The sequence below is a fragment of the Mastigoproctus giganteus genome, chromosome 8, assembly GCF_048544385.1.
Source record: "Mastigoproctus giganteus isolate SK-2022 chromosome 8, ASM4854438v1, whole genome shotgun sequence".
Taxonomy (NCBI): Eukaryota; Metazoa; Arthropoda; class Arachnida; order Uropygi; family Thelyphonidae; genus Mastigoproctus; species Mastigoproctus giganteus.
The window spans coordinates 211,374,861-211,392,099 of record NC_143582.1 but is presented as its reverse complement, the minus strand read 5'-3'; the positions used below and the strand labels follow the sequence as shown (position 1 = coordinate 211,392,099).

Genomic DNA, 17,239 nt, shown 5'->3' with positions numbered 1-17,239 from the left:
CATATGTTGCCATCATTGTAGCCATAAGACCCAAGCCCAGCCATCCATCATTTTCTCTAATTATCTTCACTCCAGGCAGAAAAGCATATGTGACATGGCCCATGTCCGAATGGTTCCACCTTTCTTGCCAAATACAATCTATTTCTTGTTTTAATTGTTTTTTTCTCTCTTTAAATCCTGCTTCCCATATACCTTATTCTCCTCAATATTAGATTTAATCACCAATATTTCTATCCTCCTGTTTTTCTTAATTGTGCATACTCCATTACTCTTTTAATCACCACCAAATCGGCACCTCCATAACCAGGTGGGAAGGAGCAGCACTGCGTAGCACACACTTCTTGATTAGACTGGGGTTCGAGCCTGTCACCACCAAATACAGAGGATGCGGAAAGGTCAGAGAATGACCACCGCATATCTCAGAGCAATATGGCTTTAGTTGCTAATGCTCCTAAAAAAAAAAAAAAAACCTAACCAAATACCACCAAATCAATTGGTTCTTTTCCTGATACAACTTGTAAGGCATCATTTGAAACCGTTCTACATGACTGTGTCACAGCCAGAAGGGCAAATCTCTGGGCTGAAATTAGGCTCCTTTTTACATGACTATTAGTCACTCTATGCCCCCATGCCCCACATGCATATGTCATAATGGGCACAAAAATACACTTATAGAGAAGATCCAGGGATTTCCCTTTTACTCCCCATTCCGCTCTACTAATTTTTCTTATTTTAGAGTATATAACCCAAATTTTTTTTTAACTTCTGCACATGAGGCAAAAAGGACATTTTCTCGTCTACAAACACTCCAAGACTAAGGGGGGCATATGCTACAGATGTTCCTAATATCTTCTTGTAGGCCTTCTTTCTTCACTAACTTTTCTCTGAGTAGCACCATTTTAGTCTTATCAGTAGATATCCCCATCTTATGCATTATGACCCACCCATCTTTCTAATTGCTCCATAGCTTTCTTCGATCTATTCTCAATTCTCAATTTCTTTTCTTGAATATCCTCTCACCATTATTAATAGGTCATCTGCATAAGCCACTGGTTCACATCCTTCTCACTCCTGAACCAGTAGCTCATCCATCATCATATTCCAGCTGTACGGGCCAATAACTGATCTTCTATCCACTTCTTGTGAGACTCTTAAGACACCACAGTACTGCCCAGAACACTTAATTTCTCTCAACCTTGCCAAAAAGCTCTGCCACCACATTCTGTCAAATGCCCCTTAAAGTCAATAAATATACCAAGTACACGAACATACAAGAACATATGTCACCCTTTTATCAACGGCATCTTCAGTAGACTTGTCTCATCTAAAGCCATACTATACTGCCTGGAGCTATTCATTCCACTTTTTTTCATAATATTCCTCCAGTCTATTCATCAGCAATCTCTCCAATAATTTTGCCATTACTGGTAATAAAGCCACTGGACAATATGAGCCAGGGTCTGTTACTACCTTGTCTCGATTTTTCAACAATATCTTTATATGGGCCTCTTTCCATTTCTTTGGGAAAACCTTTTCTTTCAAACACTAAATAGTTCTAAAAGTCATTTCCCCATTTCTCTTAACCACCACTTAATCACATCAGACAACAAACCATTTCCAGGAGCTTTCTTTAATTTCGTCTTCTCAAAGGCTTTTCTCAATTATTTCTGCTCAAACTTTCTTTTCTCTTCCTGTTTTCCCTCATAACTATTATTCAAACTCCTAATTCTTCTTTGTTCTCTATTCTCAATACTTATACAATCCCTTGAAAACAAAGAGGAGAGCAAACACCTCACAGAGGACTCCCAATAAACAGTATACTGATCTCCTACTTTCATAGTATGGCATACCTGTTCCACTTTAAATTTACGAAACAATATTTTGTATGGCAACCCCCCCAAACATCTTTATTAATTTCTTCCTTTACATACCTACCATGTTCTCTTTTTTCATATTTTATTTTAACAGTATACTCCTTCCTATACTGCAAATATTGTCTTTTCAAAAACTCTACCTCTTCCAATATACCCCTCTTTGGTCTTTGGTAACTCCTCCTCGATCTGTTCACCCCCCCCCCCCCCCCATATCCATCAGAACTGTATTCCACCAAGGTATAACTCTTCTTAACTTTACTCTCTTCCTCATAGACCTGCAGCAACCCTCATAAATTATTTTACTTAAAATCTTCTTTCAGCCAGACTGCAATCTAAACTATTTCTTTTTCACATAATCTTCTATTTACAATATCCTCAAACTTTTTCCAGCATATGGATTTCACTGCAAGCCCCTCCTCAAATTCTTCCCTTCTTTCTATATCAATACCTTGAATTTCATAACATATAAGATCACTTGTTGACCAGCCCTCTCTAACTCTCCAATTCATAACCCTTCCCAATATTGCATTGGACACAATTGTAAAATCAATATTTGACTCACCTTGTGTATTATGGAAGGTAGAGGACCGGCCTAACTTATTTACTATATTTAATCTCATTGTAATTAAAACTTTCTCCAATTGTTCTCCTCTAGCATCTGACTCCATACTACCCCCATGTCACTGAGTGTGCATTAAAGCCAATGCCAATCACAATTCTTTTTCCTCTCAACACATTCATTACTTTCTCTGTATAATACAGGTAGGGTTGCAGTCCCTCCTAAAAACTGACAATACATACTCATTAAATACAAACTTTTCATCTCACTAACAATTTCAATATATATACTATGAGAATAACCTAACTCTTCTATCTGTGTCGCCACAAGATTTTTATTCCTTACTACAGTAGCAGTCTGGCTGTTCTCTTTCGACTGTATAACCTTATTATCTACTTTATAATCCTTCACAAGGTTAACAACAGTGCCATACCTAGGTATGGGCAAACTGGACAGTCACCTGGGGCCCCCATAATGTAGAGGGCCTGAATTCCAATGATATTTTAATTTTTGAAATATATATATATAAAAAATGGTTTTCTTAATATAATACTTTTATTGTACAAAAAGCATTCAATATTGGCTTATTTATATTTTACAGTAAATTTATTTATTTTATAATCGGATATTAAAAGAAATAAATTTTTTGCCTATTTTTATTATTTAAACCTAGTTTTAATGCAACAAAGAGCTACAATAATGCAGATACACATTTAAAACTGTTCACTTTCATCAAAATACTATCCCTTTGATGCTTATCACCGACGATTTCAACTGGGCATCATTTCAGGACCTTAAAAATGGTGAAAAGCTTGAAAGGACTTGGTTGTTATACTCAGAAAAAAAGGACTTCTCCTGAAAACTATTTGGTTCCATTCTTGGCATCATTCACAAGATGGTTTAAGCTTGCATGAGAAACTCTCAAAATCATGAAACATGCATGCAACAGTGGAAGGAATCAGTTAAAATCCAATAAAATTATGGATGTTGAAAATCAAAATTTGATAGAGAAATAAAAAAAAAAAAAAAACTGGAGAATGATTTTGGAATTAGTAATTGAGATAAATTAAATTTTTAGTTTTGCAAAATTTGGCACTGAGAGAAAGCAATGAAAAATTATTTGAATCAAATATTGGAAAATTTTTAGGACAAATAGAGTACAAGCAAGAATTTTACAAGAAAACAGAAGAGAGCTTTTTATGTTCCGTGTGTTGCACATAATTTAAATTTAGTTGTATCTGATGCACATTCTTCAACTAGAGGAGAATTATTTTTTGGAACATTACAAGGATTATCAGTGATTTGCGCTGCTTCACCAAGTACTTGGGATATTTCAAAAAGGCACATAAAAATTACTGTGAAATTTCTACCAGAAACAAGATGGGAAGGAAAGATAAATGCTGTTGAAAGTATGATATCAGTTAAGGGATATTACAACTGCATTAAATGAAATCAAAGAACAGGCCAAAGAAAAAGATGCAAAACTGCTATCTGAAACACAAGTCTGTTAACAGAAATCACTTCTTTTAAATTTATTATAAATGTAGTTGTTTGGTACGAAATATTGAGTACAGTCAGTCCTCACATAGCACGATAGTTGAGTTCCTAGAAACTCTCGTGCAATATAAATAATATGCCCTATGGGAAAAATAGGGTTAGGCACTGACCACCCAAGACCGAATACACATTTGAAACCAAAACATTACCAAACACAATAAATAATCGTAATAAAATACTTATGTATTTTATTATGACTATTACGTAATAAAATATTGCTAATGCTTTTGCTTCTATCGTAAGCAAACTTGTTCTTTGTTTGATTTTCTATCCAAACAGATGACAGCCGTTCCATCTCTTCCAATTCTTTGTGTCTTGATCCAATGGATTTTATTACACTTTGAGTTGTTCCTGCTATGAAAGTTGTTTTTATTTTCTCTGTATTTTTTCTAGTTCTCGACGTTGCCTCATTTAGGCCTGTAGATGTGCAATATCACATGTTCTTTCATTTCGCTCAAAGTGTTTCACAATTTTATATTTTTTCTCTATCGACAGAGGTGGACTGGCCATAAGCCTTGCCGGGGAAACCCCAGTGGGCCGGAGGCCAAAAGACGATGGAGGCCGGTGTGATTTTGGCCATAAATGCTAGTATGAGGTTGCTACAAATTTTCCCGGGTAAGAATTTTTGACCCAGTCCGCCTCTGTCTATTGATATTGATTTTCTTTTTACACCATTTAAGTATTTTACTCGTTTTTAGGGAATAAAGCACAATTACAAAATGTGGAGGCACACTTAATACACATAAACAAAGCTACACGCATATAGCAACTGAATAAACAACACCGTAAAGGAAGAGACACACTATTAACACCTCACTAGCTCACATTTTACTAAAGCACATTTCTGGGGGTTACTACCATAAAACAATAAAAACAATTTCCAGTTGCGTTCCTGCTAATGGAATCTGTTATAAACAGGTAGTAAACTCGATCTAACTGCATTTGCGATAATACCAATAGCTGGAATTGTGTGGGTTTTTATGTTATTATGGTGAAATGTGTTTCCCTTCACTGATATAAAAAAAAACATAAATACATTTTCAGAATCTTCTCTTCATTCCTATCGTGTTGTGTTCAGTTGCGGTGATTACGCGTTCGACTGCCATTTCTTGTAAACACAAAGGCGAATCGTGCATAAGCAAATTTGGTTCGTATTATACACGTGTTATACGAGGGCTGACTGTATTATAAATAAAGTCATAAAGCCATGCAATGTAGTACAAATGATATGAACACTGCAATTATATCGATAGAAGGTGCCCTTAGTCAACTAAATAAATTTAGAACATCAGGATTTAAATTGTGTATGGGTAAATCTATAGACATTGCAACTGAGTTGGAAGTACTGTCACTGTTACCAGAAGTGCGAGTTTACCTGTGAAGCTTCATCAGATGAATGCTCTATTGATCCAACCAAAAAAGGTCTGAAACGGATTTTTTTAATATAATGATCAATGTAGCTATTGTTAGCTTACAAGAAAGATTTGATCAGGTGAATGAAATATTCTCAGCTTCTAATCTTATTCTAAAATCAGAATACTTCATGAATTTATTAAAAATGCAATAGAAACGAAATGTCAATACCTTGAAAGAATTTTAATGGTGACAACGGGAGCAGTGAAAAAATTTTGGTCACTTAGAATTATTGACATTTATTCAAGAAAAAACTTAGTTGAATTATAGCCCAATATCACCATTTCTCTTCAGAATTATTAACATTGGCAATTACGGTTGCGTCAGGAGAGAGGAGTTTTTAAGGCTCAAAATGATTAAAACATATTCACGAGCAACAATTTGCCAAGAAAGAATTAATGGATTGGCCATTATGTCAATAGAACAAGATGTAGTAAAAGATATAAAAACATTAGGCAGCTAAGGTAAAGAAAGCCAACACGAGAACGAGAAACATCGGATAACTTACGCAGAAAATTAGTTTCCTGACACCGGACTCTAGCGCTGCTCGCTCGGTAAACAGACGGTAGGTGTTACCGGTCTGGAGCCGAAATTGAGAAGGATATATTGATTGACAGGTAGTCATGGCAAATGATATGATTGGTGGTGGGCGCAACAGATGACAAGCTACTGTGTAGTCATTGGTTGGCATTATAATGTGTATTTATGAGTAAAGAATGCCGCATAATAGTTTTGTGATGAATGGTAAACAGGCAATAGTAACGATGAATCTTTTAAAGATGGAAGAAATTTGTAAGAAAAATAAAATGTTGGTTGATTTTTTGATGAAAACTAAATTAATAAAAGTTTCGTTCTGTTCATTTTTATGTTCTTCATTATGTTTTTTTTCTCATTATTAAAAGCAGATTTTTGGAGTTCATGAGTGTTTTAACTATACTGTTGATATAGGTTTGGTTACGAAAAAAGGAAAAGGTTTCTTTATTTTTTGTTATATTTTGTAACCTGACCTTAAAAATAAAAGTACAGTAATAAAATATTAATATTTTGTTAATAAACAATTTATGCACTAGTCCACCCATGATTCTAAAGAAAAATGGTTAGGTTACCCCCTCCATTTCAGGAGGGGTTCAAGCTCCCATGGGATTCAGTTAACCTGACCTTTTTTTCGCCATTAGGGCATATTATTGAACAAAAAAAATAAAAATACAGTCATAAAAAATTTTTTTTTTATGAATATATTTCTAAATATGGCTGTGATTCTAAAGAAAAAAGGTTAGGTTATCCCCTCCACTTCGGGAGGGGGGTCAAGCTCCCATGGAATACACGTGGAAGTAACCTGACCTTTTTTCACCATTATTGAAAGTGCTCATTAGGGTAAGTTACCATTAGTGCTTCTGAGTGCTACTAAAGTGATACTAAACCGATGTTATCGTGTGTTGTGTTCGCACACCAATCAGCACATCCGTTTGCCACGCCTACCTGTCAATCAATATATCGTTCTTGACTTTGCTCCAGACTGATAACACCTACTGTCTGTTTACCGAGAAAGCAACGCTAGAGTGCCGTATTGGGAAACTAATTTTCCGCGTAAGTTATCTGATGTTTCTCGTTGTTCTCATGTTGGCTTTTTTACTTTCGTCCATTAGACATTATAGACAAATTTATATCAAGTAAATATCATAAGGTAATGATGTGAAAGCTTTTAATTTTATAGAAATAATGTACTAGTCATTAAAGTTTAAATAAATGATTATGATTTGAATAATTTATGGGAGTTTCCTTTATTTTTCAATTGTATGAATTCCACATTAAATTTTTGTGAGGAGGACCCTAGATGAATGTTTCACTCAGGGCAGACGGAAGTCTAGGTACAGCACTGGTTACCAATCACATATGGCTCCTGCAGGAGAAGGACTTCATAACTATTTTCATCCGTTTTTTGACTTAATTGTAGAGCAACACTATATGATCTTGCCCATTCACTTGTATTACCTTAAGCCTTCCATACTCATTATTCCTTCTATCCATAATCAATTCTGTTTTCATATTGATCATAGAATTTCTTGCACTCACTACAATCTCGGCTTCTTATTCAATGGCAGTAGTCTTTATTCATTCATTTGCAATTTATGAAAATAGGATCATCACTTTTCTTTCTACAACCTTTATACACATATCCTTCTACCCCACAATGTGCACATGTAGTCTTCCCCTTACACTGATAAGCAATGTGTCCATATGACAAACACCAAACATTTAGGAATGAGTACAATGTCTTTCACCTGAAACGAGATCCACTGATAATATTTTTCTATCAATATTTTTCTGAAACTCTTAGGCACTTCAAATATCCAATTGCTCCCCGCCTTTCCTGAGGAAATCAATCTCACTACCATATCTCTTTTAACCTTGTCTAACTTATATCCATGTTCTTTCAAATTCTTTTCCCATATTTTCTGCATAAAGTTCTCTTTTTGCACCTCCTTTGTCACATCATACACAGTTATTTTCAATCCTGGCTTCCTTGGTATCTTTATTTTAAGGCCAGTCTGCTTCAATCTCTCATTTTTTTGCAATTCCTTTACATCATTTTCAGAATCTACTTCAAATAATAGTCCTCTGTCCCTTATCTTTCTTGTTCTTTTCACTTTCACATTCTTTATACACAGTCTTATTTCTTTATTAACTACTTTCTCCACTTGTTTACTTGAAGCTATATCTTCTTTATTTGCCTTAATTAAGGCCACTACAATCTCACCGTCTTTCTTCTTCTCTTTATCTTTCCCTTTTTCTAACACAGAGGCATAAGTTTCAAACTGATGTTCTTGTTCCTGGGTTAACTTTCTACAATCTCTCAGTCTAGTATTCATAACTCTGTTTCCTACATATAATTTTATTGCACTGTCTTCTAAGATACCACATAGAAAGTATTTTGTTAATGGCAGCCCTAGTTGCCTTATTTGAATCGCAATAAATAAATTTTTACATGCTGGTCCTTATCTTCCATATTTCCAAGAATTCATCCCATATTTCTTTTTCTATCCCTATTTGGTCTGAACCCATACGATCTATTTCCTCTTCTACTCTTATCCACTTCTGTGCCCTTCTATCTTTTCCTATATTGTTGGGATAACAGAGATGTGGTGTCACACAGATATAACGAATGCAGAACTGGAATTTGGGGAGTACGATGTATACAGGAAGGAGACAGGATAGGAAGGGAGGAAGGGGTTATGCTATTGGTTAAGAAACACATAAAATCCAAGGAAGTACAGCCAGTTGACATGGCTGGACAGTGCAGTGTAAAGTCAGTTTGGTGTGACATAAGTACCAAGAAAGCAAAATTGAGAGTAGGAGTGTGTTATAGGCCTAATGACTCTGATGAGTATAATAAACAACTGTACAAAGAAATAGAGATTTTGTGGATTTATTGGATGATTGTTTTCTACAGCAGCATATTCGGGAGGTAACTAGAGGAAGTAATACTCTTGATCTGATTATAAGTAGTGATTCTTCATGCATTAAGAATCTGCAGATAAAGGAACCACTAGGTGGCAGTGATCACAGTGTGCTGAAGTGGGATTTACTCAAAGAGGTAACTACCATCAGGGGTAAAGGGAAGGGTTTTTGCTTTCATAAAGGTGACTACAGTGGTCTCAGACAGTATTCAGATTCTATACGGTGGGACCAACTGATGATGTTACCAACAGCAAATTCAAAATGGGAAGCATTCAAAGAATTAATCTTGGAAGCTCCTAGGCTTTTCATACCAACTAAGAAATATTGTTCAAGATTTAGGCCTAAATGGATGTGAGATGAACTAATGAGACACATGGCAGAGAAGAAAAATGCATGGGATACATATAAATTAATGGGTGACATGGAAGCCTATGATAGATATAAGGTGGTCTGTAACCAGGTCACAAAGTATGTTAGGCAAGCAAAGGCAGATTATGAGAAATCTTCGGCAAAGGATGCAAAGAAAAATAGCACAGAGTTCTTTACTTATGTAAACTCTAGAAGGAAGGGGATGAATCAGATTGATCCACTTGATATCGATGGTTCAACTGTTGATGATCCTGCTCAGGTAGCTAACAAATTAAATGAATATTTTGCATCTAAATTCACACATGAAGAGTTATTCAGGGAGGGGAATGCCAGAAGTGTATTAAACACTGGCAGTAAGCTAGATAATCTTGTAATAACTGACAGTAAAGTGGAGGAGAAATTGTTGAAGATAAACATAAGAAAGGCACCTGGGATGGATGGTATCTATCCAGTTATATTAAAGGAGGCAGCAAAGGAAGTAAACAAATCCTTAGCCACAATTATGAGAGCTTCCTTGGACTCAGGGTAGGTACCCATGGACTAGAGAAGTGCAAATGTGACCCCAATCCACAAAAGTGGATCAAAGGGGGAGACAGGTAATTACAGACCTGTTAGTTTAACTTCTGTTCCAGGGAAATTAATGGAGGCACTGGTTAAAAAGCATTGCAGGATCATCTAGACAAGACTTCAGTTATAGCACAGACACAGCATGGGTTTGTTAAGGGGAAGTCTTGTCTGATCAATTTGATTGGATACGATGATGTGGTCACAAAGGAACTGGATGCAAAGAATAATTTTGATATCATATATTTGGATCTTAGAAAGGTTTTTGATATTGTTGCACGTGGAAGACTGCTGCACAAATTTGAGCATTGTGGCATTGGAGGCAAATTGCTGCTGTGGATAAAGGGATGGTTGAGTGGGAAAAGACAGAGTGGTAATCAATGGACACTGCTCTTGGTGGACTAATGTTATTAGTGGAGTCTCCCAGGGTTCAGTGTTGGGTCCATTCTAGTTTTCTGTATTTATTAATGATACTGATGATGGTATATCAGGCTGAATATCCAAATTTTCAGATGATACGGAGGTTGGCAGGGTTGTTAACGACACTAATGACAGTACGCCATTGCAACAGGATCTATAAGAGTTGAGCAAATGGGCTGAGAGGTGGCAAATGAAGTTTAACATTGGCAAATGTAAAGTACTACATATGGGAAGCAGCAACCCCAGAGTGACATATCAACTCTGTGGTACCACACTGACAGTGGTAGAGAACGAAAAGAACCTGGGGGTAATTGTGCAGGCAGATATGAAATTTTCTGAGCAGTGGAGACGGTCTGCAAGAGTAGCTCATAGTGTCTTGTAAATGATATACAGGAATTTTTCTAGCAGGGATAAGGAGGTGATTATATAAGTCAATGGTTAGGCTACACCTTCAGTACTGTATACAGATCTTTAGGCCTCATTTTAAGAAGGATGTAGAGCTGTTGGAACGAGTACAGAGACGGGCAACAAGATTAGTGAATGGAACAAAGGGTTGCTCTTATGAAGAAAGGCTTAAGTTTTGCAAATTACAGTGTCTGGAGACTAGGCACCTGCGAGGTGATCTGATTGAGGTGTATAAAGCCTTTGAATGGTTTGAGCATGCTCAATCCTGATGGGATTCTTCCTCTTGCTCAGAATAATCGCCTGAGAGGGTTTTTTTTTTGGTAGTTGTTGGCGCATCGGCTTCTGTGGCCATAATGCACCTCCCAAGGTTTTTGCAGTACTTTGATCCAAGCCCGAGGTGGGATTCGTACCCGCGACCTTTGGGTTGCCAGACAGGCACTTTACCCACCTGGCTAACCCGGTCGGCACCTGAGAGGGCATAAATTCAAATTGAGGAAAGACAGTTGTAGGACAGATGTGCAGAAGTTTGTCTTTAGCCAGCGTGTGGATGATTGCTGGAACAAACTTCCATCTGTCATTGTAGAAGTTGATAGTTTGATGCTATATAAGCTTGCTTTCTTGCATCATGTGCCTTTGCTAATGCTAATGCTAATATCACCATTATCCTTTTATTCCCTCCTCTTCAATTCTCTCCAATCTTACCACAGCCTTCTTCAGCTGTTCTTGAAATCTGATTTCCTCTAATTCTCCATCTGCGTAGTTAACGCAATAAGAAGTATCCAAAACTTAAAATAAATGCACAAGCCAATTACCAAATTTTAAATGGGTGCGTGGTTGTGCAGGCAGCCATTTAGAATTCTGAGTTGCTATCTCATCAGTAGACAGATTACTCATGGACTGTCACCTCATGGGTAGAAACACCACAAGATGAGAACACTAGCTACAATGTTTAAAACTCATGATGAATATAAAAGATGCAATATAAATTAAGAATAAATTAAAAGGACAGAATCATAGTGTACAGTGGGTGGGCTGGAGGTGCAAAACTCAGGTGATGCCTGAACATGGGTAACTTAGTCAGTCTTGGACAAGAGTTGTATCTATTTTCTCTCCCCAAAATCCTGGTTTTTCATCTATAAAAACAGCTAAACTGACAACAGAACACATGCAATTTACAGATAAATTACGGTTCCTCATGGCTTTAGTTGCTCTTGCATTTAAATCTAAAACAGCCCAATCTGACTCCTGAACCAACCACTCATCCGTAGGATAGCCCACATCTGTCACGAATCCACAAGACTGACAAATTTTCCATTCTCAGCATAACGTTCTCCTCACTCTGCAGTTTTAATAAATTTAGGTAAGCAACTAAATGCAACTTCTAAGGTTTCTTTATATTTCTTAGCATCACAAACAATTGTTTTTATGACAGACAATTGGATATGATCTTCCACTCTCCACCAATATTTATCCCTCATATATCTTTCAAATAGTTAAATCACTTTTAATTTTACATCTGCAGTAGTAGCTACTTTCCTTAAACAATTTCAACTTGCTGTAAGATTCATTTTTGGGGCATGGCTTTAAATTTAAAGCAAAAATATATTAAAAGTGCAACAATATGCAGGAGTACCCACTATCAACCATCAAAACAGTGAATACTTAAAACCGGCACCATAAATGTATATAAACTTCTTGTTTTTTTTGAAAATATTCCAGTTTCTTGTGTCAAATGACAATTTTGCAAATCAATGATAGTTAACAGATATTGGATTAAAAATAGTAAACAACAGTTTATCAAAACAATGATCAGCATAGGCAATAATCAGTGAGGATATCTGTAATATTATCACTATAAACCAATGCCAGAAGTTTTGATCTTTATCAGCTCTTTCGTATACATGGAATAATGAAGTGTGAAACTTTCTTTGTGACACAAAGAATGAAATATATTACAGAAACAAATTCAGTAATTCACTCACCCATTCCTTCCATTTCCTGTAATATTCTTTAAGCCTTTCAATATTAGCTAATGGCTCTCTCCCAGCATCTGTGTACTAATAATAAAAAAAAGTGTCAAAGATTTTCTTTGTAATGGAAATGTAATTAACATTATAATGTTCACCGAAATGGAAAAATTACATATCAAAACTAAATAGCTTACTCTAAACCAGGGATGACGCAAAGAAGTTTTTACATCCATTCTTCCACTGTAAATGAAATATTTGAATATAGTTATTTTTTAATATTAATTTAATAGATATTCAGTTAAATTTTTTAACTGAAAAACAAAAAAAAATGTAAAAAAAGACACAAAAATTTAAGAAAATAAGAAACACACCACAATCTCACTGTTTAAGTAGGTTATGTTTCAGAAGTTTTCTGCAAATAGCAAGGTTAAAGATTTTTTTTTTTTTTTTTTATGAGAACCCCAAACACGAGAGGTATTATAACCTATAGTACTTAGTACCGTGCTTGGGTTGGAGGTTGAGAAGACGAAAGAAGATGATTGACATGATAAGAGAAGTTAGGCTCCTGGCTCACAAAATAGTTTTCTATAGATTAACTTTTAATATTGATATACTTTTCTTCTATACAGGGTGACTGGCCATTAGCTTTTCCAGATGAAAGCCTACACTGAGTTGAAAAAGGGGTCATCTGAATTTACAGAGTGTTTAGATATTTCATAAGGATAATTTTTTATTTATAATAATATTATTAACTGAAGCTATGCTGCCTTTTTAATTTTTAATTAATGTTATATTGTTATTAGGTTATTTATATTATTCCTTAATTTTATCCATTTAATGAATCACCAAGGACAACTTGCTAGAACTTTTCTAGCAAGTTGTCCTTGCTAGAAAAGTTCCTATATATCATTGAGTGAATCCCATCAGCTGTACTTCTAGCAGCCAGCCTTCTGCATGGCTCAGAGAATTTCATGTTGGACTTTATGGCTATCGTACAACTATTTCATTATGCACTACCTTGAGTGGTAGCATCCAATATTTTGTTATTCTGGAGTTGCTGTACCTTGCATTTATCAATGTTAAATCTCAATTTCCACTTCTCAGCCCATCTGCCAAGTTTCTCTAGGTCTTGTTGCAGTATACCTTGAGTCCTGTTGTTAACTAAATTGCCAACCTTCATATCATCTGAAAGCTTAGACATTAAGCCTGATATGCCTTCATTAATAAATAATGAAAGCAAACAGGGACACCAGCACTGAACCTTGACGGACTTCACTAACAACATTAGTCTATGAAGAGTCAAAAGCTTTATTGAAATTTAAGCATACGATGTCAAAATTATTTTTTCACCCAGTTCCTTTGTTGCTGCATTATAAGTTAGTCAGACAAGACATCCCCTTAACACATCCACACTCTGATTTCTTTATAACTCAAACCTTGTCAGGATGATCTTGCATTACTTCTTTAACCAGTGCCCCCATTATTTTCCTTCAAATAGAAGCAAAACAGAAGGGCAGAAAAGGGTACTGTTACCAAGAAAAAATTCAGTTCCACAAATTGCAGCATGTGGAAAGTAGGCACCTGTGAGGAGACATGATCAAAGTACTTAAGGATATAAATGGATTGAGTGAACTAAATGCTGAAGTCATTCTTGCTCTAGCACTCAAGAATGAGGACCATAAATTTGAATTTAAAAAGGATGGTTGCAAGACAGAGATTAATTGATTGTTGGAACAAACTTTGATCTTGTGGTGTTGAAGTGGGTAGTTTGCATAAATTTAAGGATTAGACAAATTATTAGAGGGGGGGTTAGGAAGATTAGGTGGGTTTTTTTTTTTTTTTTTGGGTGATACTGTATAAGCTTGCCTTCTTAAATCATTAGCCTTTACTAATACTAACACTAGGAAAGGTTAATGGCCCTTAAGATTAGCCATTCTTCTGTGAGATGCTGGTAAAATGTTGTCACACCTTAACATCTGCATACATTGATTCATATCTGAATCGTCACCTCCAGTATACTAGATATTTAATTGTACTTTGAAACTTATCATACAGAGGAGATAGCCAGTTTCTCAACAGTCTCCTAGCACAAGAGTGTAAGTAGATTTTGTTTGTGCAAGACAACCAGACGTTGCCAAAATTTGCAAGCTTAACTCACCTTTATGACATGATATCAAGTCACAGATATAATCTTTGTGATGAATTCACTCTACTTGGCTATCAAAACTGGGTGGCCATCAATGGCAACCTCAAGAATAATTGAGGTTGTTGTGGACAGCTAGCCAGTGACTGCTCGTTGGCTAAAATAATTTAAAATTTTTAATATCTGTTTTGTAGCATGCATTTACTATTGCTAGACAGTAGTAATTCTATCTTTATTGAATTCAGTGAATAGTTGCACGGATACCTGATGCAATAGCCATTACAGCGACAATGCAGGACCACTCCTTAACACATTTGCTGCTGGAATGCAAACTTGTGTCAAAACAAAAACTGCAAGTTTTGTTCCTCAACACAAATATGCATCCATTGAATTGCAGTCAATGAATGAGTACTATAAAAGAAAAAGCACACAAAAAGAATGACTGTTCAGTGGTGGCACAAAATATAGCATCAATTGCACTGTCTAGAGTACACACTATAAAGGTACCAAGTGTACACACTATAAAGGGTGTACACTTGGGTCACAGTTTCATATATTCTTTGCTTATGTCGAAGTTATTTTATCTAGTTTAGTATTTTCCACAAGAAGAAAAGGTAAATTTTTTGAAGATTATGCTTGCTGAATTTTAATTGTTTAGTCTGTGAAAAAAAAAAAAACGTCATCCTTAGCGTGTTGATAAAACATAAAACTGCTGATAAAACATTTGTGTAAAAAGTGTTTTCCTATAAAATTTTTCCCTAAAGGATTATTATAATGGATCCACAGCCTAGGACATCAGAACTGAAAAGGAACAGTAATGAACAGTATGTTGCAGCTGTTGATATTGAATCAGATCTTTGCAAAGTCATCTGATACTGGAATAGAATTCTATTCACGTGATGCAGATTCTGAATCTAGTTGAAATGCATCTGTTGATGTTAGAATGCTACAAATAACAGATGTCAGCATTACTTGGAGTGATGATTCTTCATAGATGAAATCCATTTATTAAAAAGCATTGCCTACTTGTTCCAGCACCCCAGAGAAACTTCCCAAGGGAAGTGCCTCAAGGCACAAATATGTTGTTGTTGTTGTTATTTTGGTTTTTAGGAGCATTAGTAACTATGGCCATATTGCTCTGAGGATATGCAGTGGTCATTCTCTGACCTTTCCACATCCTCCGTATTTGGTGGTTATGGGCTCGAACCCCAGTCTAATCAAGGAGCATGTACTATGCACTGCTGCTCCTGCACACCTGGCTACGGAGGCGCCAAGGCACAAATAAAGGAGCCTTGCAAATATAAGCAGCAGCAAACATGCTAATGACCAGTTTATTGTGAAATCAACTAAGATCAATAGTAGATGTTAAAATCATTATTTTTTAAAAAACAAAATGAAGAGTTATACAAGTCAAATCCAGAGTTACTTTATGTCATCAACTAAAAACAGAAAAACTTAAAAATTAAAATATATATTGGAATTACATTGTTATGAATTTTAGTATTCCTCCAGTATTGTATTTAGTTCTGATCTGCATCATCAGTCATATTTTTAATTGGAGAAGTGCAGCTGCAAAAATTCTTCATGATTCTGTGTATGTGTAAAAAACGCATTATGCACTAATTCCTTTGTTGATTTTGAATTCTGTTTTCATTTCAATTTTGTTCAACAACCTGTCAGAAACTAAATTTTTTCAGATAACAATACTACTGTTACTAAAGATATTATTTGTCCTTATTATCTAGTATAGCATCAGAATAAAGAAAAAAATATATAAAGCATATAACTTTGAACTATTTATTGTTTTTATCCCCCCCCCCCCCCAAAAAAACTAAATGATGTGTAAAGTATGTCATGCTTCTGCTTTTGGATTTTTTAAAATGTTTATAGGGATAAAATGAACAGCAGCACTCTTTTAGAATGTGAGCATATGCTCAAACACACATCACATGTATACTTTTTATTTTTAAGGTGAATGAATGTATGACAATTTACCTTGGATCAAACACTAGTAATTTGGACATGAAATCTTTGGCCTCATCTGATACTCCTGCAAAGGAATCTGGGGAGAAATTAATTTTTCCTTGCTGTACTTGTTTCAGTGTTTCACGATCATTCTCTGCTAAGAATGGTGAGACGCCACTTAATCTGAAAAGCAATAAAAAATTAAATATAAGCAATTTATTCTAAGTATTAATTATACATAGGCTATTCAAAAAGTAATAAGACAAGTATAAGTACAGCAATGTGATATATTTAATCATCAAACAAACACGTTCCTTTTCATATTATCCACTTATCCCACTGCTTGAACAATGATTGGAATACATGGTCCAAACCATTCATTGACAATACCTTTTTCACTGTTGCTTTTACCTATGTTTTATTTGATAGAAACAGTCAACCTCCGAAATGATCTTCAATTCTGAAAAGATACAATAGATGCAGGGTGCCAATTCTGAACTTCAGGAGGAGGATGTGGTACAATTCTGTCTTTCTCCTACAG

At 35.5% G+C, this 17,239-nt stretch overlaps 1 protein-coding gene across 3 annotated transcripts in view; it reads right to left on the bottom strand.

Moving 5' to 3' along the window:
• The window catches only part of LOC150082242 (protein Obscurin-like), an 865,351-nt gene that overhangs the window by 124,271 nt on the left and 723,841 nt on the right, over window positions 1-17,239 (bottom strand). For all 3 annotated transcript variants that reach the window (XM_090379203.1, XM_090379204.1, XM_090379205.1), the window contains 3 exons: window positions 16,729-16,881; window positions 12,785-12,830; window positions 12,603-12,677 (listed from right to left, as the gene is read on the bottom strand). In XM_090379203.1, the coding sequence (XP_090235329.1) occupies window positions 12,603-12,677; window positions 12,785-12,830; window positions 16,729-16,881 (274 nt within the window). The remainder of the gene's footprint in view (window positions 1-12,602; window positions 12,678-12,784; window positions 12,831-16,728; window positions 16,882-17,239) is intronic.